General features: G+C 40.8%; 1 protein-coding gene, 1 long non-coding RNA gene and 1 pseudogene across 2 annotated transcripts in view; 2 read left to right on the forward strand and 1 right to left on the reverse strand.

Annotated features, from left to right (window-relative positions):
- LOC111321908 (semaphorin-1A) overlaps positions 1-25,000 on the forward strand; it is a 72,712-nt gene that overhangs the window by 16,546 nt on the left and 31,166 nt on the right. Inside the window, exons 6-10 of the mRNA XM_088759059.1 lie at positions 13,092-13,193; positions 21,289-21,402; positions 22,697-22,790; positions 23,626-23,748; positions 24,991-25,000. The exon at positions 24,991-25,000 is cut by the window's right edge and continues 73 nt beyond it. Coding sequence (XP_088615185.1) covers positions 13,092-13,193; positions 21,289-21,402; positions 22,697-22,790; positions 23,626-23,748; positions 24,991-25,000 — 443 coding nt within the window. The remainder of the gene's footprint in view (positions 1-13,091; positions 13,194-21,288; positions 21,403-22,696; positions 22,791-23,625; positions 23,749-24,990) is intronic.
- LOC148732632 (uncharacterized) lies at positions 5,779-6,797 on the forward strand. Its single transcript, XR_016000799.1, has 2 exons — positions 5,779-6,408; positions 6,540-6,797. It is a non-coding gene; the product is annotated as an uncharacterized LOC148732632 (long non-coding RNA).
- Positions 16,923-18,410, reverse strand: LOC148732633 (uncharacterized; annotated as a pseudogene).

A 25,000-nucleotide genomic window follows, 5' to 3' on the forward strand; every position in this document is an offset into this window, starting at 1 on the left:
GTGACGAATGAAATGATGATGCATACAATTTGCTTTCAACAAACTATAATCTTAGCTGATTCAAAATCTTTAAGTGGTGAAATTAAACATTGCAAACCATATTACAAAGGAGATAATAGAATAAGTAGATTGAATGCAAAATTAATCACCTTGGTGCTGCCTTACATCACTAGATCAATCTAATTTGATTTTTGGCAGATGACCAAACTTCTTGACTTGTAAATTATAAGTAGCAAAACTTGCAAATGATGTTGCTCTACATGTGTGTTGTTTGCAGTATCACTTTGTAAGTAGTGTAAGTTGAATAATTATAGTAAGCAGCATAAATATTTGTTGTATTGTAAGGGTACTATAAGTAAGTAAGTTCCATACATAAGTATCAGTAATTTTTGTAAGTATTGTAGAGAATTCTGCATAAGAATCTGTAATGTAGTTAATGTAAGTAGTGTTCTTTATGTGGTTATAAATGAAAAAGAAAAGAACTAATAAAATAAATGAACAAAACATTTAGCTTTTACATTTTTGACTATCACCTCACTAATGTGCATGTTCTAACTTATAAAAACACTCTTAATTAACTTATCATAAAATGAAATAGAGGCCTTGAACAGCTAAAACAATAAAATAATATAAATCCCTTAAGATAGCTGCCATATGCTAGACAATTTAAGAAACATCAGTAAAGTTGTGTAAAAGCTGCATGTAGGATAAGTTGGTTTTTCTGGTAATGGAATATGACAGACATGTACTTTGGTTTTCTTTTACCACTGAAGTATTTATGACAACACCCTTTTTTTTCCAACAAAATATCCTGTCATGCACGTAGCCTTCAACTTGTGTCATTCAAAGAAAGATACTATTTTCTCAGTCAACAGTGTTGTGGTTTAGCTCTAATATGGGCTTTCTGCCTTTGTATATTTTGTAGACAGTAATGCCTTTTAAGAGGCTGTCCTCGTAAGAACCGACCACTCGAATTTCGGTCGATCACAAAATTCCTTCAAATTTTTACTATTAGAAATCTGATCTATTCTATTGGCAAAAATTGTATTTATTTGGTTCGTAATGCTATCTTATCAAATTTTGGCAACGAGATGTGAGGACTGTCAAAAACAAAGAAATTGTTTATTTCAGCATCAACTTTCAGCGATTTGCTAGAGTCTCTAAAAAAATTATGCATTTGTTCAAATAGCATAAATCGGACATGTGGTATTATTTTACATCTCCTCTGTCGATTAATAGCAAAATAAGTAAATTTTGACCAAACAGTTAAGAATTACGCTATTTTGAAAATACCACTCAAACAGCACTTTTCAAATTTGAGCTGTTGTTCCAAGACGCTTTTCTCAAAAGTATAACAGAATCTGGAGTCTTAATCACTATCTGTATTTAGTATTAGGTCTGGTGTACCAAAAACAACAAAAACATTTTTGGAAACAAGTCTTTTCGAGCTACAGGAGCTCGATGAACTTTACTAATTTTCAACGATCAAAGTGCATATGACTTAATTTATGCATACTTGTGGTTACTCCATTTCTCGCTCAAAATCCGCGATATTTGAGGTAGTGCCTATTTTCAAAACTAGCACGGTTGTTTTGTTAAGGTGAGGATGTCCATAATTCATCCAAAATCGCCCCAAATTTAGCAATTACGAAGGTACGAATGAACATCTTCTGTGTGACACTACGTTTAACTGGGGTGTTACGAAAACGAAGTCCCTCGAAAATGAAGACCTAAGACCCAAGACCCCGTCACTACGAAAACGAAGACCGGGTCTTAGGTCTTCATTTTCGAGGTTCTTCGTTTTTGTAACACCCCGTTTAACTGTCTCGTGCGGGCTAAAACGTGTTGACAAAATTCCATTGAGTTAGTCTTGACCGCTGTCTTATGCTGTAAAAAACTAAAATTGCTGTCACTTATGGACTAAGAAACGCTCATTCAAAATATGTCATAATGAAGAGAACTTTGTGTCTTACCAGAGCTTGACAACATCTCCATGAGAATGGGTTGATTCAGTCATGTGTCATGCTCTTACATTGAAAATGTCAGTAATCCATCTTTAACAATATCGCACAGAAATGGTTTGTGTCAAGATTGAAACTTTTCATATTTTCACTCTAATTTATACCGGCAATTATTTTATGAACCAAAAAGTAATTTTTTTGAAGACATAATTATGATGACGACAATTTTAGGCAGCAACTGAGCACATTGAATGCCCATGTTTTTACGTGATACTGTAAAATAGTAAAAAGTAAAGTAAACAAATTAAAGTACAAAATCAGTGGCCACTAATTATATAAAAGATTAATGAATTTAGTTTTCCCTATTAGTTTCAATAATCACCGCCGGTGATTCACCATTAATTTGTCTCTTAAAATTTAAATGGCCTTTTCATACTTGGTTGTAATAGAGTATAAGGATTGGGAGTGTAAATGCACGCTGATATCAGTGTTACAGCTATTCATATAAAGCTACACAATCTATACGCCCTTGGCTACTTCCACATTTTCCACCTGTAACGCTTGAAAACGAACACAATTCTGCCATTCTTGGAGGCAAACAATGCGAATCTTGATAAAAAGCCCATCCCTGTTGCAAAGTAAATATTTTGGACGTCTATTGGGTCAAACATTTGCAAATTCAATTATTTCAAATAAGTCGTATTATTAATTAAAAACAATAAGGGAAAACAGACACGCACACGCAAACAAAACAAAACAAAAAAATGAGGAAATAATGAAAAAAGATAAAACTTGGAGGTGATATTCAAATTCAAAAGACGACAATAAAAATGAATAATACGTGTACTGTACCAACTGTATCACCTAAAAACAATGACATTCTGACGAGCTTTCTGCCTGAAATCGGCATTGCTGATATGTTTTCCATAAAACTACATATTCTGTTACATGATAAGGCAAAATTTAGTGTAAATTGAAATAAAAGGAAGAAGTATCACTCCTGACACTAACGATTTCTTTCGACAACTTTAAAATAACTGCGTGCGCTCATAGTTATCCCCTCCATTAACTTTGGTGCGCTGTAGTCAAAAATGGATCTGTAACATCAATTCTCAATGTAATGAAGCGTGACACAATACTGCGTAAATCAACCTGTTCTCGTGGAGATGTTCTCAAGCTATGGTAAGACATGAAGTTCTCTTCATTATGATATATTTTGAATGAGTGTTTCTTAGTCTGTAAGTGACAGCAATTTAGTTTTTTACAGCATAAGACAGCGGTCAAGACTAACTCAATGGAATTTTGTCAGTTGGATGTTTTAGCCCGCATGAGACACGTACAGTTAAACGTAATGTCACACAGAAGATGTTCATTTGTACCTTCGTAATTACTATATTTGGGGTAAGTTTGGATGAATTTATGGACTTCCTCATCTTAACAAAACAACCGTGCTAGTTTTGAAAGTAAGCACTGCCTCAAATATTGATTTTGAGGGAGAAATGGAGTAACCACAAGTATGCCTAAAGTCACATGCACTTTGATCGTTGAAAATTAGTAAAGTTCATCGAGCTCCTGTATAGCTCGAAAAGACTTGTTGCCAAAAATGTTTTTGTTGTTTTCGGTACACCAGCCCTAATTAGGCAGGTCTTTTCCACGGGTGATGGGTTAAGGGTAGCGGGTGGCGGGCAGCGGGTGACAGGTAGCAGGTGACCTTAAACAGCAAAAACGTTTTTGTAACTGTAACAGTTGATTGAGGAAAATTGGCTCCTGATAACGAACACCGAGAGTTATTCGTTAATTATTGTGACTTCATTATAAAACACTGTAAATTAAAACATTATAAATTGCAATATATCACAAGTGTCCCTGAGACAGTAACATTTAACATAATTATGAAATATACAAATCACGGTGCTACAAGGGGAATAAGTAACTTCTACAACTTTAAAGAAGTATCCTTCTTGGTACACACCTGCAATGAAAATGATTTGGTAATCAAAAACAGCGAAACAGTTGATTTGGTAAAACTAGTAACCGAAAACTATGCAAAACTATGTGATAGAGCCTTACTAGTGCTGCAGTCTTAGTTCTGCCCGGAGGTTACAATATTCTTCCTTACAATTGAACTCCATACAAACAATACAACAATACAATTGTCGAAGATTTGGTAATCAAAAACAGCGAAATGGTTGATTTGGTAAAGCTAGTGTTTGACAATGAGAACCATAAACTATCACTTAATTCTTGTTTCATTGTTCTTTGATTGTCAAACCATGAGACAGAGCCTTACTAGTACTGCAATCTTAGTTCTGCGAGGAGAAGGTTGCAACATTCTCCCTTACAGTTGAACTCCATATTTGCACCATAGGAGCTGTTTGTTGGAATTTGCCAATTTGCAGTGAATCACTTCTGCTATCAAGATGTTGTCCCTCGCTGCTGTAGGGGTACATGTACGGAGGGTATGGTTACCGTAGTATACATGCTCTGGTTGTTTCGTGATGCATATATTTGTTTCCTTTCGACGATGGTACACATGACGCTCTAGATGATGCAACAACATATCACAAGGGACAGGTGGAGGTGGATCAGATGGCTTGTCACGGATGCGTCCCTTACATCCATAGCACATGGTATTGTGGCAGTAACAAAAACTACCTCGTAGGGTGTACTCTCGCACTCATCAGAGCTTTCTACGTCAATTTGGTTTCAGTATTGTGACACATGCCGGCTAGGTTTTACTGTTTGCTTGTGGATGTTCTTCCGTTTGTTATCCTTTCCAGCACCGCTGGGGATCATCGCACCAACTATCCTGGCTAATGGCACTTGGTAGGACTTGACATAATCCGAAAGCATGCCAAGGTGGTGTGCTACTGCTAGAGTGTGGGCGCAAATTCCACACTTGTCATACTGCGGGCATTCAAGACAAGCCAATTTCTTTTCCGTTATTTGGACTGTATGGGAAATTGGTCTGGTTAAGGATATCACTACCCTTCGGGTGTTTTCATTAGGAAACGAACCAATTCCATCCAATTGGATGATGCTGTTGGTGTTCGTCCAGCTACCTTTAAGTAATTCAGGTAAACCTGAATCTACGAAGCTGCTGATAACGTCTTGCTTTTCCATGGGTTCTTCTCTATTTTCTTCTTCTGTTTCCACTGCAATGGATGTTCCAAGCTTGGCAAGGTGAAGCTCCCTTTCTTTCCTGGTCTTTCCGGACCAACTGGTTGCAGAAACAGCTAGATGTTGATGCAACAGTGAAAGATTGTAAGGACCTTTTCCTAGAACTGCGTGCTGAATATCTCTCCTACTTTGCTCCACCAAGGCCCTGTAGACAGAGATTGCTTCAGCCCATGTGCACTTTGGGTCTGGTCTATACCCAGTTCCCTCTACTACTTTCTTTTCCAGAATCTTGCTTTTATACACAAAATTGCTGCTTTCTTGAGCATTGCTGTAAAAGAATTCATCATTTAGCCCAGCTTGTCTACGTACTGGTAACAACATGCCATTCTTCATGTTGTCTTGTATGTTCCGTTGAAAATAGCGCACATATTGGGGACTCTTACCAGTAATGTCTTCTTCCATCTTGTCCCACTTGTTGGAAACACTTTCCACTTTCGCCATGAACTCATAAGCAGTTCCGCTGTTGATAATTCCTTTTTCTTTCCTTCGCTCATCCCTGAAAGTATCTTGAAGTATTTCAGATTTGGCTGAACTCAAGCCAAGTTCTCCTATCTTTCGCATTATATCATCCTGGACATGTTTTGTACATGGGATAAAAGTGCAGCCCTTTGATGGTTTGAGAAGGAAGGATTGAGCCTTGTCCCTGTCCCCACCCAAAAAAGCAACTTTTTCAAGATTGTAATTACTTTCCAAAAGGGTGTGGGTGAAGTAAAGGTAATCCCTCTGAGTTTTGGTTGTATGAAACATCTCAGGACCAGGCAAGTTGGCAGCTTTACCAGTTTTCTTGCTTACAACCTTTTCGCTTTGGTACGTCGTTGTGGTCATGTAAAAGTCTCCGACATTAAATGTTGTGTCAATTGATAAGATAGACATAGATTTGGGACGACAGCACTCTTGTAGGTTGTCATCAAGCTGCTCATCCATGAAGTAGACCACTCTAGGCAACGGCATCCATTGGAGATTGTGCACATCTTTGTGATCTTTTGCCAGATCCAGTAAAGTGGCAAATTCTTTTCTGCTAGCTTTGTTTTGAGCTCGATGCCGGACATTGATGACTTGCTTACTATCTCTTGGCAAGTCGGCGGATTGCTCACAGTGAAGTATACCCCCTGCCGCTTCTGAAAGTTCATCAAAGATTCTTGAAGGACCCTTCTGTTCAGTAGCCTCTTTGAACATCTTCACCTTGGTGGATGGGGCTGTAGGGATGAATTGCTTTCCGGAACATGGGTGCTTATGACAGCTTATATGATGTTCGTCGGCAGCAAAGGTAAACTGTATCAAACCCAAGGGGAGCTCATGTCCATTCCACTTAGTGATAACAGTAGACGTACGATTGAAGTCTTTGTACTTTTTGTGTCGCTCAAAAACATTTCTCACCAGATACTCTCCTCTTTGTAGCTGTTGTTTAGCTGCTTTAGTCCCTTTGGAAAATCGACTTTTGAGTATTTCACCCTCGCGAACAACAAACATGTGGGCACTAGAGCCACGATTCTCAAAGGAACCTAAATCGGTAACGAGCCAATCTTCAGTGTTCTTGAGATCTGTCCATTATGAAAGCAGCGTTTTCCATGATGTTGTTTGGCCTACCGCAGCAGATCTTGGACAAATCCACATCAAGAAAGAGAAGCTGAATTCTTTGAACGAAGTCTAATGTATGCTGACCTTTGTACAGGTATGGTGTGGCTTCATTGTTTCTAAAATATATGGCTTCCTCCCTGCAAGGAATGCCATTCAAATGAAATGAGAAGGGCAAAAAAAATCTCTGTGGGAAGTACCCAAGTGCAGTACTTTAATTAAAGATTGGTGAGACTTCAGATGAATTTTTTTTAGAAACCTCAGGTCAACATCAGGAATATTTAATGCCCTAGCAAAATAATGCTACTTGGTTTCAGAAAAGGCTTTGTGAAGGTGTAGTCTGATCGTCCGGGTGAGTGTAGTCCTGAGAAGGACTGTTGTCGGTGGCAGTGACTGACGTTTCGACAACCTGTGCGGAAGTCATCATCAGAGTCAAGTGAGTGATTGTTGTCAGTAGAATGTTCTTATTCCAGTTCGTGTGAAATGATCGGTTGGTTTTGCCGTGATGTTATTGGCTGTAAGACTCAAGTGACGTAAGTCGTTCGTGATTGGTCTGTTTCGGTCTGTCGGTAAAGCTAGGTTGTTCTTTTTCGGTCGTTTGTGATGTTTATGTCGTGAATGAGTCGTTTGTATGGGGCGGGTAGTTGTTGACATCTGTTTAGGGGAGTCTGTTCTAAGTTAGTAAACCAGCTTTCCAGAGTCAGTCGTTGAAAATAGTCAGTGCTGTAGGTTAGGCATTGCGCAGAGTCCCAGTCAATGTTGTGGTTGGTAAGTCGATGGTGTTCAGCAATGTGATTGCTGACATCACCTTTCCTCGTCGCCCGTCTGTGTTCAGTCAGTCTTGTTGTGAGGTTTCTGCCAGTCTCACCGATGTAGGAGGCTTGGCAGTCGGAACAATTGATCTTATAAATCGTTCCCTGTCTGTTCCTCGGTTCGTCTTTGTCTTTAACGTTGGTTAGTAACTGACGTAGTGTGGTGATGGGTTTGTGGGCGACGCGGATATTGAAGGGTAGTAAGATGCGCGAGATGTTTTCAGACATGCCTTTTATGTACGGTATGGTTGCTGTAGTCGTAGGGGTTGCGGTGTCGTTTGTTTCGGTAGTGGTAGTGGGTCGGTGAGTGTTTCGTCGGATGAAGTCGTTGTTGTAGTTGTTCTTCGTAAAAACACGGTGAAGGTATTTGTTCTCGTCGGATAAGCTGTCTGTCGAGTCACATACTAGTTGTGCGCGTCGTGTTAGAGTTCTGATAGTTGTGGCTTTGTGTGATGTAGGCCGGTTGTAGGATGACTCGTCTAGTAATCTGTCGGTGTGTGTCGGTTTCCTGTAAACTGTCGTTCGTAATGAGTTGTCGTTGTGGCTTACCAGGCAGTCTAGAAAAGGAAGTTTGCCATTTTCTTCGACTTCTCTGGTAAACTGTATGTCAGTGTTTTGTTCGTTAAGGTGGTTGTGGAATGCGTCAATTTCGTCGTGTCGAACGGCGGTGAATGTGTCGTCAACGTAACGTAACCAAAGCGGTATCATTTGTCGGCAAGTCGAAAGGGCGCGTTCCTCGATGTTCTGCATCACAATTTCTGCTATAACAACAGAAACTGGAGACCCCATGGCAGTGCCGTGTAACTGTTTGTAGTGTTTACCGTTGTACTGAAAGTAAGTAGACGTTAGGCAAATGTTTAGCAAGTCCATGATGTCGTCTGTCGGTAGCGGTAGTGGTTCGGTAGATTTTCGGATTGCAGTCTCAGTGCATTGTAATGCTAATTGAAGTGGAATACTTGTGAACAGTGATTTCACATCAAATGACACTAGTTTGTAGTCGTCAGGTATCTGAACAGTCTGAAACGACTGAGAAACGACGAGAACATAGTTATCCTACCAGCCGACAAAGGACGAGTTACTGTTGTTATGGACAAAACTGACTATCACGACAAAATGGACGCACTAGTTAACGACAAACGAACCTACGAAGAACTCAAACGTGACCCAACTCCTGCCCTTCAAGGTAAACTCAACAGTAAACTACTGACACTCAAGAAAACGAACGCCTTTGACAACCAACGGTACTATCGACTGAGGTGCTCGGTACCACAGCCACCGAAACTCTACGGTTTGCCGAAACTACACAAACCTGGTTTCCCGATGCGACCTATTGTTTCTTTCTGTGGCTCTCCCACATACCAACTATCCAAGTACCTGACGACAATACTACAACCGCTAACCGACAAATCCAGACATAAACTACAATCCACTGAAGACTTCATTAACGCTACCAAGACTGTTCAGATACCTGACGACTACAAACTAGTGTCATTTGATGTGAAATCACTGTTCACAAGTATTCCACTTCAATTAGCATTACAATGCACTGAGACTGCAATCCGAAAATCTACCGAACCACTACCGCTACCGACAGACGACATCATGGACTTGCTAAACATTTGCCTAACGTCTACTTACTTTCAGTACAACGGTAAACACTACAAACAGTTACACGGCACTGCCATGGGGTCTCCAGTTTCTGTTGTTATAGCAGAAATTGTGATGCAGAACATCGAGGAACGCGCCCTTTCGACTTGCCGACAAACGATACCGCTTTGGTTACGTTACGTTGACGACACATTCACCGCCGTTCGACACGACGAAATTGACGCATTCCACAACCACCTTAACGAACAAAACACTGACATACAGTTTACCAGAGAAGTCGAAGAAAATGGCAAACTTCCTTTTCTAGACTGCCTGGTAAGCCACAACGACAACTCATTACGAACGACAGTTTACAGGAAACCGACACACACCGACAGATTACTAGACGAGTCATCCTACAACCCTACATCACACAAAGCCACAACTATCAGAACTCTAACACGACGCGCACAACTAGTATGTGACTCGACAGACAGCTTATCCGACGAGAACAAATACCTTCACCGTGTTTTTACGAAGAACAACTACAACAACGACTTCATCCGACGAAACACTCACCGACCCACTACCACTACCGAAACAAACGACACCGCAACCCCTACGACTACAGCAACCATACCGTACATAAAAGGCATGTCTGAAAACATCTCGCGCATCTTACTACCCTTCAATATCCGCGTCGCCCACAAACCCATCACCACACTACGTCAGTTACTAACCAACGTTAAAGACAAAGACGAACCGAGGAACAGACAGGGAACGATTTATAAGATCAATTGTTCCGATTGCCAAGCCTCCTACATCGGTGAGACTGGCAGAAACCTCACAACAAGACTGACTGAACACAGACGGGCGACGAGGAAAGGTGATGTCAGCAATCACATTGCTGAACACCATCGACTTACCAACCACAACATTGACTGGGACTCTGCGCAATGCCTAACCTACAGCACTGACTATTTTCAACGACTGACTCTGGAAAGCTGGTTTACTAACTTAGAACAGACTCCCCTAAACAGATGTCAACAACTACCCGCCCCATACAAACGACTCATTCACGACATAAACATCACAAACGACCGAAAAAGAACAACCTAGCTTTACCGACAGACCGAAACAGACCAATCACGAACGACTTACGTCACTTGAGTCTTACAGCCAATAACATCACGGCAAAACCAACCGATCATTTCACACGAACTGGAATAAGAACATTCTACTGACAACAATCACTCACTTGACTCTGATGATAACTTCCGCACAGGTTGTCGAAACGTCAGTCACTGCCACCGACAACAGTCCTTCTCAGGACTACACTCACCCGGACAATCAGACTACACCTTCACATGTTACCCCCGGGTTCAAACCATTTACTGCAGAAAAGGCTTTGTTTTATTTCAAGCAAAACGTACAAACCCGGGCATCGTGTGTGCTTAACATCAACTGAATGAAGTGAATTGATGCAGCCAAAACTTATCAGAATTTCTTTTCACGATCTGCAAGTTTAGAGTGTATGATGTGGCTTTTTTGAGCAAGCCCGTAAATGCCTCTGAAAGTTAACCGCTGACCAGCTAGGCCCAGACTTCTTTCGAGTTAGTTCAGATGCACTCAGTTCATACTTCAGTTACAGAAATCCTTATCTTGAACACAAGAGTAAATAGTCACTATGCTTTTGATTTCTGAAATTTAGCATTTGAAATCTTTCTTGGTGCTAAAATCTTGATAACAGTTCTTTTTACAGATAAACAGTGAAAAAATGCTTGGTTAACCAAAATTTAAAAATGCCAAAAAATGCTAGCATAATCGGGAAGGGCCTACGTACTCCACTCCAGGAGAGTTTAATTTAGGTTTGTTCAATTGCACCGGTCTTGTCCAATCAGATTCCAATAATTGTGTTGAGTATACTAGAAATCGATGAGCGACTTGGTGGCTTTGCTCTCAGTCAGTGCCCATGTTTTTTTTGCGATGAATAATGCAACATCCTTACAATAAAACCAAAAGGTTCGTAGATGACACTGGAGAAATTTACTGTACAAGAAATAGCTGCTTTTTGAGAAGCGGCTGTCAATAATCAGTTTGTAAGTTAACACAAACAACGACAAAATGTAGCAAATGTGTAGTGCTATAGCACTAATTAAAATTACAACTTACCATTAATTTTGAAGGGATTAAAAGCCTGTACGGCCTCCCTGTCTTCCACATCTTCCACTTCATCTTCAGTAGATGAATAATCAGTTTTTACAAACTTTCCAGTTGACATCATTTTTTTTATGCCTACAATTTCTAAGTCGGAATTGTGACTGTCATCGTCATCTATTGCCCCGTACAATTCCAACGCATCCTCCTCGCTCCTTTCCAAAGTGAATTCCTGTTTTAAGAAAATTACATATGATGTACAGTCCTCGCAGTAGATAGCGCTATTTAAGCAATAGCGAAAATCAGACCTGAAAAAAATCAGGCCTGTACGGGATTTGAACCACTGACCTCTGCGATACTAGTGCAGTGCTCTACCAATTGAGCTAACAAGCCAACTGAGAGCAGGCCATTAAGTTGATTCGTAATAAACCCGTGAAAGTGATAAATGAGAAAAAGTTAAGATTTTCAGTTTCAAGATCAATGTTAGCCTCCTGTGCAGGCGTTTTTTTTGTGTCGTCACGCAACGCTTCTCCCCACAAATGACGCTAAAAATGCCTGGGTAGGAGGCTAGGTTAACATTGACTGAGAAACAAAACGTTAATAAACAAAAGTGAACAAGCAACAGATTGCATGTTTGAGAAATGCTGCCAATCGGCCTTGGATAAGGCTTATCGGTTTACTAACGACAACATTCGACTTCAGTTCTGAAATAGTTTTCAGGTAAAGCCATGAAATATTCTGTTTACTGTTTCCAAAAGTTTGCCCCGGCATTTGAGTCCAGTTTCGAGTTACTCATGCACTTGTATGAAGTACCGAGACCTTTGTTTCATTGCAAATACCCAGATAATAAATGGGGGGATAAATATCTTTTGGCAAAATTTAAAATTACTTTAAAATTTGAAGTAGGACTGATCTTTTGCTTATGTTTGTTCGGTTTGGAAATGACAAGTATGTATAGTGATTTTCAAGAGCTTACAATTGCAACCACGAAATTCAACATAATTTTAATTTCTTTACAGTTGACCCTAAATAGACTTACCTCGTAGTTTGAAGTCATCAAGATGTCTCAGTTTATTCTATTTAATGACAGTGGAATCTCTCAAATGGACTTAAATATTCTTCTTGAAATCCGCGCGAGTGTCGAAAGTATTTCTACCTGGCCGTGACCTTTGAACTGTTTTCACAGCAGGGAGTTCCCTGAACACATTCTGTAACACCACGCATTTCTTTCTTCAATCACCTATTACCCGCCACCCGCTACCCGTGGAAAAGACCTGCCGGCCCTAATACTAAACACAGACAGTGGTTAGGACTCCAGATTCCATTATACTTTTGAGAAAAGTGTCTTGGATCAACAGGACACTCGCTCAAATTTGAAAAGTGCTGTTTGTGTGGCATTTTCAAAATAGTGTAATTCTTAACTGTTTGGTCAAGATTTACTTACTTTGCTATTAATCAACAGAAGAGATGTAAAATAATACCGCATGTCGGATTTATGCTATTTGAACAAATGCGTAAGCTTTTAGAACCTCTGGCGAAACGCTGAAAGTTAATGCTGAAATTAACAATTTTCTTTGATTTTGACCATCCTCACATCTCGTTGCCAAAAATTTGATAACCAAATAAATACAATTTTTGCTGATAGAATAGTTCAAATATCTCACAGTAAAAATTTGAGGAATTCTGTGATCGGCCGAAATTCGAGTGGTCGGTTCTTACGTGGACAGCCTCTTAATTTTTAGTTTGTGCGATTGATCTCCTATTCACCAAAATTTCTACTGAAAATTATTGCATGTACCTAACATTTTCTTTCTATCAGGGTAACTGCCAAAATTATATAAAGTTGCTACTCTTTGACCAACAAGAAAATATTTTTGTTTGCGGTACCTATGCTGCTGCACCTAAGTGCTGGAAATTCAAGGTTAGTGATGTTTACATGCTGTACCTTTCCTGTACAAAGTACCATGTTAGCTTACTTAGTTTAAAAAAAATTGCAAACAAAACAGGGTACAGTGGGTAATTTTTGCTATTGTAATTGAAACATCCTATTACATAATTATTTATTAATAATATACAGTTGCAGTACAGTGGTACTATTTCATGGAAAACCTTTACATTCTTTAGTCTCAATTCCATGCAAAATTTCTTTGTCAGTCAAAAGTGAAAGTAGGGCAGTATCCATATAAAGTATTTCTGGTGGTACTATGTTCATCATTGCTCTGAAGAAAAGTTTTGTTGTTTGATTATAACTGTCTTGACCTCATTGGCAGTGTTGGGCAGCAAGGACAACTCAGTGAACAACATGAACAGTCTTTATTTCTAAACTCAAGCACGAGGAGCTTGCTCTTAGTAACTAGAACATGATGCCTGTAGCCCATATGTAGTTTCCCTCAGAGGGGGCCTAAGTACAGGTGATGGGCCAACATCCCCCCTCTTTGAAAGGAAAAAAAGAAACAAAAACAGAAACAAAGCATATAAGAATAGTAATAGTAAAGAAAGGTGGATAGCGCTGATAGGGCCCAGGTTTCCTGAGTAGTGACAGCAGTACTGTTGTGTAGCTCAAGTGTTAGTGGTGGGCGTTACTTGATTTCAAAGTCTTTAAACCTAATTGGTGGTTTGATGAGTCTTGTCCGGGCTCTCACTTCAGGTTGGTGATCCCTGGGCTGGTCTTGAATTGTGGCAGGGGGTGCGTTGGTACACAGCTCACTGTGGGCCATGTCGGGTGTACTTGTTGCCAGAGGTTTTGGTGTTGAGGAGGAGGAGGTGTTGAGGTCCAGTGCACTGTTGTTTGTGTCTGAGGAGGAGGGTGGTTGCTGTCTTGGCTGATTGGTGGGTGTGTTCGGCTTTGAGCCCAGAGGATTGCATTGTGGCATGAGGTTGTGTCCTGGGCTGGGTTGGGAGTATAGGTGGAGTGCAAGGTGGTGTTGGAAGAGAAGGAGGTGCGGCATGCCTGATGTGTAACCAATTTTGTTGAATGGTACTGTGTGGTGTTTGTATGGTGTAAGACCTTGCATGGCGTTTTCCAGTGATGCGGCCATATGCCCATTGGCTTCCTGGTTTGCTCGTCAGAGGGTGTACGTACACAAATTCACCAATGTTCAGTTTAGTGTGCTCTGGACCTGCTGTCTTGTCATAGTGAGTTTTACTTGCGTTGCACTTGGCCTTGATCTCCACTGATAGAGTCATGGTTGATTGAGATGGGCTCCAGAAGGTGGTCAGGTGTTGGGAGTGTTGTTCTGGTCCGACGGCTCACCATGCGTTGGGCAGGGGAGTAGGTGTGGCCTTTTGGTGGTGTATTCCTGTAGTTAAGCAAGGCGATTTGGAGGTCATCTGATTTCTTTAGTATAGACTCCGATACTTTCACTGCTGCCTCCGTGCGGACATTACCTTGGGAATGGTAGGGACTTGAGGTGGTATGTTTCAACCCATACTGAGAGGCAAAGTTCGTGTAATCTTGGCTGGTGAATTGTGGGCCGTTGTCAGTGTGGCAGATTCTTGGAATGCCAAACCTGGCAAAGTGAGCCTTAGTTTTGTTTATGACTGTTCTTGTCAGAGTGTCATCAAGGGCATCCACCTCAATCCAATCAGAAAAGTGGCATACTGTCACAAGGTAGGCTTTCTGTTTGTGCAGGAAGACGTCTTGGCTGATTATCTGCCATGGCAGTGTTGGGATTGGGAGTGGTCTCGTGGGTTCCTTTGTTGACTTTGATCCGTACTGTGCACGGGTGCTACAATTGTTGCACATATCAAATACTGCTTGTCTCATCCCAGGCCAGAATAGTACTTCTCATGCCATGCGTACATTGGACTCAGGGCTGAAGTGGTTTGCATGGATTTTGAGCAGCTTCTCCTCTTGCATGGACTGTGGTATCATCACTTGTGCACCTTTGTAGATAAGGCCATTGTCAGTTATTAGTTCATTCCGGTAGGTCCAGTATGATGGAAGAGGGTGTGGTACCTGTTTTCTGTCATCTGGCCAGCCTTGAGCACTTGTGGTCATTAACTTGGAGAGGTGTTCATCTTTTTTGGTCTCATCGCATAGGTGAGATTGGGTGGTTTCTGTGAGGCGCGTATTGTGTGTGTCAGATTCCTCTGTGATTTCAGTCCTGAATACTTCAAAATCTGTGACCCTGGCATAAACTGGGGTAGGCAGTACGGCTCTGGAAAGGGTGTCTGCTAGGTAGAGTGAGGTGCCTTTCTTGTACTTGATATTGAAGCGGCATCTCTGCAGTCTCATTAGCATTTTCTGTAGTCACACTGGGGCTTTGGGCAGGGCCTTTTTGTAAATGGTCTCAAGGGACTGGTGGTCCGTATGGACTTCTATGTCAGATTTTCCATAGAGCCAATGGTCAAATTTTTGAAATGTATTGCAAATGGCCAGGCACTCTTTTTCTATTTGGGAGTATCACTGCTCTGTTGCATTGAGGCTGTTGGATGTGTAGGCAACAGGTTTGAGGTGTCCTTCACTGTTGGGCTGGAGGATGGCGCCGCCCACGCCTTCTTCACTTGCGTCGACTTGAAGTGTGACTGGTTTATTGAGGTCACAGCATTGGAGCACTGGCGCGGTGGAAATGAGTTGTTTGGCTTTGTTGAATGCATCATCTTGTGCTTGTGCCCACATAAAGGGGGTATCTGACTTGGTGAGTTGAGTAAGGGGCTGGATAACGGTGCTGAGGTTGGGGCAATAGGGCAAGAGGTAGTTGGCCATTCCCACGAATCTCTGTACACCTACTTTGTTTCGTGGTGGGGCCATTTCCAAGATTGCTGCTATCTTGTCTGGGTCTGCTTGCATTCCTCAACCAGTGATAAGATTGCCCATGAACTTGACTTGTTGTAGTTTGAACTGTAGTTTTGTTTGGTTTAGTTTCATGTTCTTTTTTTGATCAGCGCTCCATGAGGGCAACAAGACGGCGGTCATGGTCCTTCTCAGCTTCCTGGTAGGATGTTCCTTGGCCAAAAGACAAGTATATCATCTGCTATGCATAGTACTCCATCAAGGCCCTCTAGAGCCCACATGAGGCGCTTTTGAAATTCCTCGGGGGCACTCAATTTGCCAAATGGGAGGCAGAGCTATCGGTATCTTTTGTAAGACGTGTGCATGGTCATCATGAAGGACGATTCTTTATCAAGGGGTACGTGTAGAAATCCTTCTCTGACATCAACTAGTGAGAAACATTTGGCATGCCAGAGTTTGTGGAGTTGTTTGGACAGTGTTGGCATTTGGTATATTGGTCTGAGAATACCTTTATTGACGGTTTAACTGGGGTCAATGCAGATTCTTGTCTTCTTGGGTGTCTCTTTAATGACTTCATTGGAGCACCATGAGGTGGATTCCTCTACTTTGTTATGATACTGGCTGCAGCGTATCGGTCAAGGGCTTCCTTTTCTTTGATACGTTTAGCTATGGGAACTCGATGAATTGGCATTTGTACAGGTGAGACGTCAGCTTTTACTTTGAAGTGAACTGGGGGTCCCAGGCAGCCAAGGCCTTCGAAGTTTTCAGGATACTGAGTCAGTATGTCTTCCTTTGTGAGTTTCCCAGGTGGGACCAGGTGTCGTTTCCAAGGAATCATTATGGGTTTGGAGGGTGAGGGCGTTGCTGGGTCACCATACGGCCTGTCCTTGTTGGGTTGGTTAAGCTAGCAGCCTTCTACTTCCTTGGGAGTGCTGTGAGTTGGAGCTGTTGGGTTGCTTGGTGAGCAGGTGCTCTCTTGCCTGAGGAGTCTTTTACTGCTGGTGTGAGGGAGAATATTTTGTGTGCCTTGATGATAATGAGCCCAAGGGCTTCGCAGTCGGAGCCAGAGAGGAGGGCTGGTTTGTTCATCATGACATTTCTGGGAATTATCTGGAATTTGAGTGGTTCATATCTTTTGTTTCTTTTGCACAGAAGGTCAATCTGTCCCAGTGGTTTCAGTGGCTTGGAGTCACCATAAGGGTGAAGTAGGTAGAGTGACTTTGTGATCTTCATGTTTGGCATTAGCTTGAGAAGGACATCTTCAGACAAGGTATTGCAGGTGGCGGCAGTGTCTATCTGGAATGTCACTGGGGTGAATTTGTTCCCAGTTGCAGACATGGGCAGGGTAACAAAGTATTTTTTCTTTGCGTGGTCTGTATGGACACTATGTATTTGTTGTGTTTCCAGGGAGTAGCACTGTTCCTGGTAGTCATTTGTGTAAAAGGTTACAGGGTGCTGATCATTTGCCGTCTGCAGCAGATGTATGTTTTGTTCTTTAGGGGATCTTGGTTGGGAGCGGCCGCCAGGTGTTCTGTGGCCTCGACCCCTGCCTTGGGCTTGCCATTGGGTGGTTCTTCATGGTTGTTCTTGTTGCAGGGGGCTTGTCTCAAGACAGACTCTAGAGAAGTGGTCATTAATTACACACTTAGTGCAGGTTTTGCCATTTGCAGGGCATGCTTTCCAGGGATGAGGTCCACATCGATCTCCACACCAAAAGCAAGTTCCAGGCTCCTGCTTTAGTTTCATTTGTTTATGGCTTATCCAATTTACTTGTTCCTCAATTCCTTTTGAGGCGTCTGCGATTAGTTTGTTGGCTTTTTGAGCCAACTGAAGGGCTTTGGCTTCAGCTACCATGTCTTGCATAGTCTTAGGTGCTCCATCTGGTTTTAAGTGTGTTTTGAGTAGCTCAGCTTGCATTGTGCTATCGTGTAGGCCAAAAACGAATTTGTTGCGGCACATTTCGTCAGTCAGTGCATTGTACGAGCATAAGCTGCCCATGTGTCTGACCTTGACCTCCCATTCTTGAATGGATTTGTGTAGACTCTGCTGAGTGTTACAGAATTTAAATCTGTATGCTAATAGGGAGCTTCCAATAGATCCCGTGTAATGAAGTCGTAGTTTGTCCATCCAGATCCCTGGTTTTTTCAGATCATCATCTGCTATCTGGGGTTCAATTGTGTAGTGGATCACTTGCAAGGCTTTGTCTGGCATTGCCGATCAGAGTTCCGATATTTCCAGCAATGGTTTTTTGTAGTAATCTGCTCTTTGTGTCTCTGGGTTTTTTGCCAACTTTCTGTAGTCAGCTTGGATACAGTAGTCATGGAATCTGAGTTCAAAGTTCTTAAAGTTTTCTGGCATATTCCCACTGAGTTTCAATTCAGGTCATTTGAAGGTTGCCACCATTGTTGTTTTACTAGTTTGCCACTATCGTTTGCTTTGGATGTGCATGTAATTTCCAAAGATCCTTCTCTTTTCGATTTATCTGATCAATCCCACTCCAGACACCATGTTAGGCAGCAAAGATGACTCAGTGAACAACATGAACAGTCTTTGTTTCTAAACTCGAGCTCAAGGAGCTCACTCTTAGTAACTACAACGTGATGCCCGTAGCCTGTATGTAGTTTCCCTCAGAGGGGGCCTAATATAAGTACAGGTGATGGGCCAACAGCAGTATGCCAAGCAAAAAGAAGTTGCATATAAATTAAGCCATGGCTTTGTCATCAGCGACTTTCTCATTGTGTAGCACTGACTTGTATAATATTTTGCCATGGTTTGAAATGAAGTTTAGAGGGCAAAGACCAGTCTGGATGTTTGATAATCAGTCTTCTGAACTCACAGCCAAACGCTACTTACAAGTTGTTGAATTGCTGTATCATTCTATTGCTCCATATCACTTGGTCACTCTTCCCTTCCACTCTTATACTTTCAGTAAATCTGCATACTTTTATTTAAGGCTTGCACATATTGTTTCTTTGTGAAGGGTCCAGATGGCGTTAAACTGATAGCTGAGAATTTGTAAAAATTTTCACTATCTGCGGAGAAATCAAGCATTTTTATCTGATTGCTGAGATCTGAGATAAGCATTTTTTTGCCAAATGAAAACAGGCTGAAATTAAAACTTGGTGCATATTAAATTTGCACATGATTGGTCCTGAGAGATATATACCATCCTACAGTGTGTTCAGTTGGAGGGGGAGATCTTTGATGGAAGATTTTACTCAGTCTATAGTAGGACAGATTCTAGTGAGATGTCTATTTTCTAGTTCTAATGAAGATAGATAATAGATAGATAGATAGTTTATTATCAAAAACCTTGCAGCCACAGGCTGAATTACGTTTGATTTACAATAAAATATATACTACAAAAAATACATGGCTAAGAAGAACTAATTAAAAAGACAAAAATATATAATTAAGAGAAAAACAATATTACATCATTGCTTTATGGACATAGTGATGGATAAAACTATTTCGAGTACGAATGGTGTGGAGGCGCCGTGTAGTAAAAGAGTGCTGACTCCTTAAATTGACTTCGCACTCATTCTTGGGAGGTAGTAAGCTATAGAGCTTGTGCGAGGGATTAGACAGGATGGAATTAAAAAGCTTATCACATAAGAACTCGCGGCGGTTGTGTAAGGGAACTAGACCAGTCAAAAGAAGCGCCTCATTGTACGAACAATCTGGATAGATAATACGTAAAGCTCGCCTTTGACATCTCTCAAGATCTACTGAAAGGTATTGCGGGAGGCTATGATGATAAACAGGGCATGCATATTCAGTGACAGGCCTAATACAAGTCAAATAGAAGAGCAAAAGTTCCTCCGACTTGACCTGTGCACGCTTAAGCTGACGCAAAAAATACAGGCGCTTGTTTACTTTCTTTACAACTTCGGATACGTGATTATTCCACGTGAGATCGCAAGATATCTGCAAACCTAAGATCTTTGCTTGCTCTACACACTCTAAGTCCTGATCATTAACCTTAATTGGATCAAAGTTCTTTCTAGAGTGACTGAATGTTATGCGCAGTTCCTTGCACTTGGTTTCATTTAATTGGAACTTGTCAGCAGAAGCTTGCGTCGCGAGTTCGTCAACCGCTTGTTGGACTTTGCTGACCTCAGACTTCATGACTGTTTCAGAAATAGTGGAGTCATCGACATATTTCCACATGTCTGTACCCGGGATGATGAGGTCGTTTATCATAATAGTAAATAACCAGGGGCCAAGTTTTGTGCCCTGTGGGACCCCTGATGGGATGGCCCCCCACTCCGAGTAACAGTCCTGACTAAGTTTAACACGCTGTCGGCGACAGGACAGAAAGTCCACTATCCAGTCAATTATTCCGCTTGGAAGATCGTATGAAATGAGCTTCTGAACTAGGATCTGATGGTCAATGAGGTCAAACGCCTTGCGGAAGTCAAAGAGGATGGTTCTGACAGTTGCACCGTTCCCATCCGTAGCACTAAGCCATGAGTGGACCATGCTTATTAGTGCTTGTGTCGTACTGGAACCTGGCACAGTCCCAAACTGCCGTACATCCACTTTCGCCAACACAACAGGCTTGAGGAAACTCTCCACGACGAAATCTTCAGCAACCTTAGAAAGCACGGGAGTTAGGGATATTGGACGTAGATGTTTGTTTACATCGTGTATTGGATTCTGCTTTGGTACTGGAGTGATGTTAGCGTCCTTCCAAGACTGAGGCAACCGTGCTTCCTTAAACGAACAGTTAAGGATATCAGTCACAGGTAGTGCTAGTAAATCTGCATTCTCTTTAAGAAGCCAACCGGGGATTCCGTCCGGACCGGTTGCCTTAGTTGGATTTAAGGCGGATAGCTTCTTTAAAACAGAGAATTCTGATACCTGGAAAGCACTCTCCTGGTCAGAGTTGGTTGAGGTGTTAGGTGAAAGGGGGGTGAAGACGCGCATAGGAGCCAAGAACGCCTGGTTGATGGTGTTAGCAATGTCTATCGTGCTTGGAGGCGAACCTCTCTGACCACAATCAATATGTTGGTAGAGGGTAGCTGGATTAACGCCTCTAGAAGCTGCGTCTGACATACCACTGAGCCTCTTTACCTCACGCCACCAAACTGCGGGTTTACAGTCCTTCAGATGTTCAACCTTGGAGTTATAGAACTTTGCACGGCATGCTTTCCTCTCACGATTAACACGGTTTCGTAGGGTGCGGTACTGAAGACAGTTGGCTTTTCTTTAACTAAACGATTTCCATCCAATATTCCCATTTTGTGCTAGTTCTTTTGTTAAACTTTTTTATCCTCAGATTCTCAGGGTCCTGAAGTTGGTATCTATAGATTCATTCAGTCTTGAAAGTTCACTTCTGACTACCGGTATATCTCAAAGAATACTTTCTTTTAGAAGTGGGTTAAAAAGTTTGGTGAGTCTTTTGAATTAAGATCTCCACCAAAAGCAATGGAACCTCCAAATTTTTCTGGCTTGTGATCTGATAAAAAATCTCTTTCTTACCACTATTGTTACAATCTAATTTTTTTGCATCCAGTGTTTTGTAGATTAAGGATGCAATATCAATCATTTAATTTCCAACTTCCTTTGAAGTGAAATTGTGAATCATTCCACCTCTTTTTTCCCTTTACTTTTCCAAAGGAAACTAAAAAGAATTGGTTAATTTGTTTTTGATAATTTCATGGTTTGAATGAAGTGGACATGTAGCTAAGCACTTTCCCAGCAGGGTTGAGTTTACAGTATGTTTTGACCAACAGCCAAGAAAGTTGTGTAAATTTTTTTCTGAGAAGTTTTTGTTACTTGTATTTTCTGATTCTTTTGAAAACCAAGGTCCAAGGAGCCTTCATCTTTGACTTTTTCCAATGGAAGTTTTTATCAGGGACTAAATAAATGTATAAAGGCTGATAGTTTCGAAATAAACTGTTTGGGGCTGCGTCGGTGGGAGTAATGAAATAATTTGGATATATCAACACAGTTGAAATGGTAAATTGGCCACTGTAACGATTACCAAAGCTGACGTTTCGAGCGTTAGCCCTTCGTCGGAGCGAGTAGAGGAATTGTGGGTTGTGTGTGCTTTTAGAGGCAGAAAATGGAGCTACGTTATTGGTGGGAACATGGCAACGAGAAAAACAAGAATAAATTAGTGGAATGAAAAGCATTCGTTGATCCCTGTGGGATTTAGACTGCCAGTTTGAAAGATGAGCTTTTGTTCAAGATTTTTACGGCTTTCCGTGCTACCTAAGTGTAAGGAAAGACCACAGATTGCCATATGTATGTAGCACTCACAACCCACAATTCCTCTATTCGCTCCGACAAAGGGCTAACGCTCGAAACGTCAGCTTTTGTAATTGTTACGGTGGCCAATTTACCATTTCAACTTTCTTGATAAATTATATCCAAACTAAATAAATGTAGTTTTTGTTGCTGCACGACAGCAATCCAATTTATATACTCCGTGTTAATTTTTTTGGTACAGCTAGGTAGAATTACAACATTGTTGGTAGACATTATGCTAGTATATGATATATAATTTCTATAACTTGAAATTCTTGGAGGAATAACTGTGTGTAAAATAATAAAGTTGACTTGAGTTGACTTATTAATGCATTTGATACTGTGATCCCTTGAGGCATAATTTACAGACATTGTTGTTTTATTGTTATTGTTAATATATTTGTTCTCATTATGTTTTCCAATGATTCATACAGAGAAATGATGCACTGAATCCACAACCTGATGCAATCAATGGAGATGGAATAAGTCCATCTAGTTATCAAGGCAGAGTGACTGGGATTTTTACAAGTATGTATGCCTGTCTCCTCTAGAAAAAATTAGACTTCAATCAAACTCCCCTCAGAGCTATAAATAAGGGCCAGTGGCTTGCCAAAACCACCACTTAATATGCACTCTCCAGCCAGGTACTTTTGCCATACATGTATTGCTATTGAAATATGATACAATTATTAAAATACCATTAAAGAAACTCCTTACCACAGCCATTGGAAGGAAAGATGCTTAACTTATTCTGGGAGGAGCAACAAAGAAATTTTAATTTCTTTAAGGTCTTTAAAAATAATTTACCCAGGGAGCCCTTTGTTGAACAGTCCTCCTGTTGCTTCCCAAATAGTCTCTAAAGGCAGCAACATCTTACATGTGGTTTTAAAAATTGTTGGGGAATAAAGGTGACTTGCAGCCTTAATTTCTATGAAGATATAAACTTTTTGGTGTAGGAAACATTCGCAGACTTTGACATTGTTATGACATTCGACACATAGGAGAAGGCAGCATTGGGTCTTTTGCTCTAATGCATGCAGTAAGGTTATACATAATTGGTATGAGAAATGCCTTTAAGGATGGTGATGTGGCAGCCAGGTAGGCAGAACAGAAAATTCTCACCAGTCATTACTAGCTGGCTAAAAGCAGGGGGAAGTGATTCCTTGATGGCTGAAAGACCAATTTTTGAATCATCTGCAAAAATGATGAAATCCTTCCTTCTGAATTTCAAACAGACAAACCTGTGTCATTTCAGTGCATTAATTTGGCTTTTATACTTTTTTTGAATTCATTTATGAATTGGTTTACCAAGAGTGAACTTGCACAGTGTGTTGCTGCTAATTGTGAGATCACTTGTTTGTAGGTAGTTACTTGTTTGCTGGGATCAGCAGTAGGAGAAGTAGGAGATCGCTTATTTACAAGACTGAAGCAGATCTGAGCAGGAGTGTAGTCTTGACATCTGATTCATCTTTTAAAGTTTTGCAAGGTTGATAGTTATAGCTATTTTGTTGTGACGAACTCTATATACATTAATTTAACGTAAAGACTTGAATGAAATTGAACCCTACAATACAGTTTTCAGTGAGAAGCATTTATTTACATGTAGTAGCTTCCTGTCTCACCCATCCTGTATTATGAAATCTTATGTTTTTTTTACAACTTTTGAGCTACTACTACACTAAATTGGAGTCATGTGAGTAAAGGTTGGCCATGATGCCTGTATCTTTTGCAAATCAAACAAAAGAAGACATAAGGAGAGCAAGTTCTCATCAATACCTAGATCTTTCTGTAGCCTTTTCTTGCTCACAGCTAGGTCATTATGGCAAGTTCTTCTGAAACAGCTTGTAAGCAAAGAGTATGCAGTAGTTGAACAATCAAGTTAACCAAGTCAAATTTTCATTACAGGTGCAATGTACACTGTAAGCAGTGGCAGATTCAGACCTTGAGCTGGGGGGGGGGGGGTGTTCACCTGCCAGCTTTCCTTCCTTCTGTGATTTTTCTTTAACCCAAAATAATTAGAGGGGTGTGGGGCCCACCCCTATTTCCACCATTGGTAACTGGGGATTTCTAAGAACCGTGGACCTATGAAATTTTAGCAGATGATTACTGACTTCAAACCATAGGATACAATAATGAGAAAAAAAAAACCCCAATAAAGTAAAACTTATATATGCACTTTTTCTTTTAAAACATTGTGCTTGTTGATCACCCCCCCCCCAGATAATTTATGACAACAGCCACCAAACTTATTTCAATTTTAAGTGAGTCTTTGCAAAACTCTCTAATGCAATTAAACATAAAAATAATTATTAAGCATAACCAGCATTAGTGAAATTCTTTGATGCACAGGATACTCACCTGTTAGACAATGTCCCATCACAAATTATGCTGTCCACTCTTTATGAAAACCTTGTCCAGTTTATTTCTGTGTTTTTAAAGCAGCCCAACACATAACCAAACTCTTAAACACCAAGCTGGGCCATACACAGTAACTAAGTGAATAATTAACAAAAAATCTATAGACATAACCTTCGGCTAAAGACAGTGTTCCTTCATAATGTATGTTTTATATCAAGTCCTCTGTAACTGAGGGGAGCCACATGCAAAATGGTGGCAAATTGGCACCTCAAATTGTTAGCAAAATCAATTTTTGAACATTTTTGTAGAATCAATTTAAAAATTGTTTTTTTTTTTAACATGAAAAGTTTGTTTCTTTATTTGTTTTTAGATGCTGACTT

Source organism: Stylophora pistillata, chromosome 4 (genome assembly GCF_964205215.1).
Source record: "Stylophora pistillata chromosome 4, jaStyPist1.2, whole genome shotgun sequence".
NCBI lineage: Eukaryota > Metazoa > Cnidaria > Anthozoa > Scleractinia > Pocilloporidae > Stylophora > Stylophora pistillata.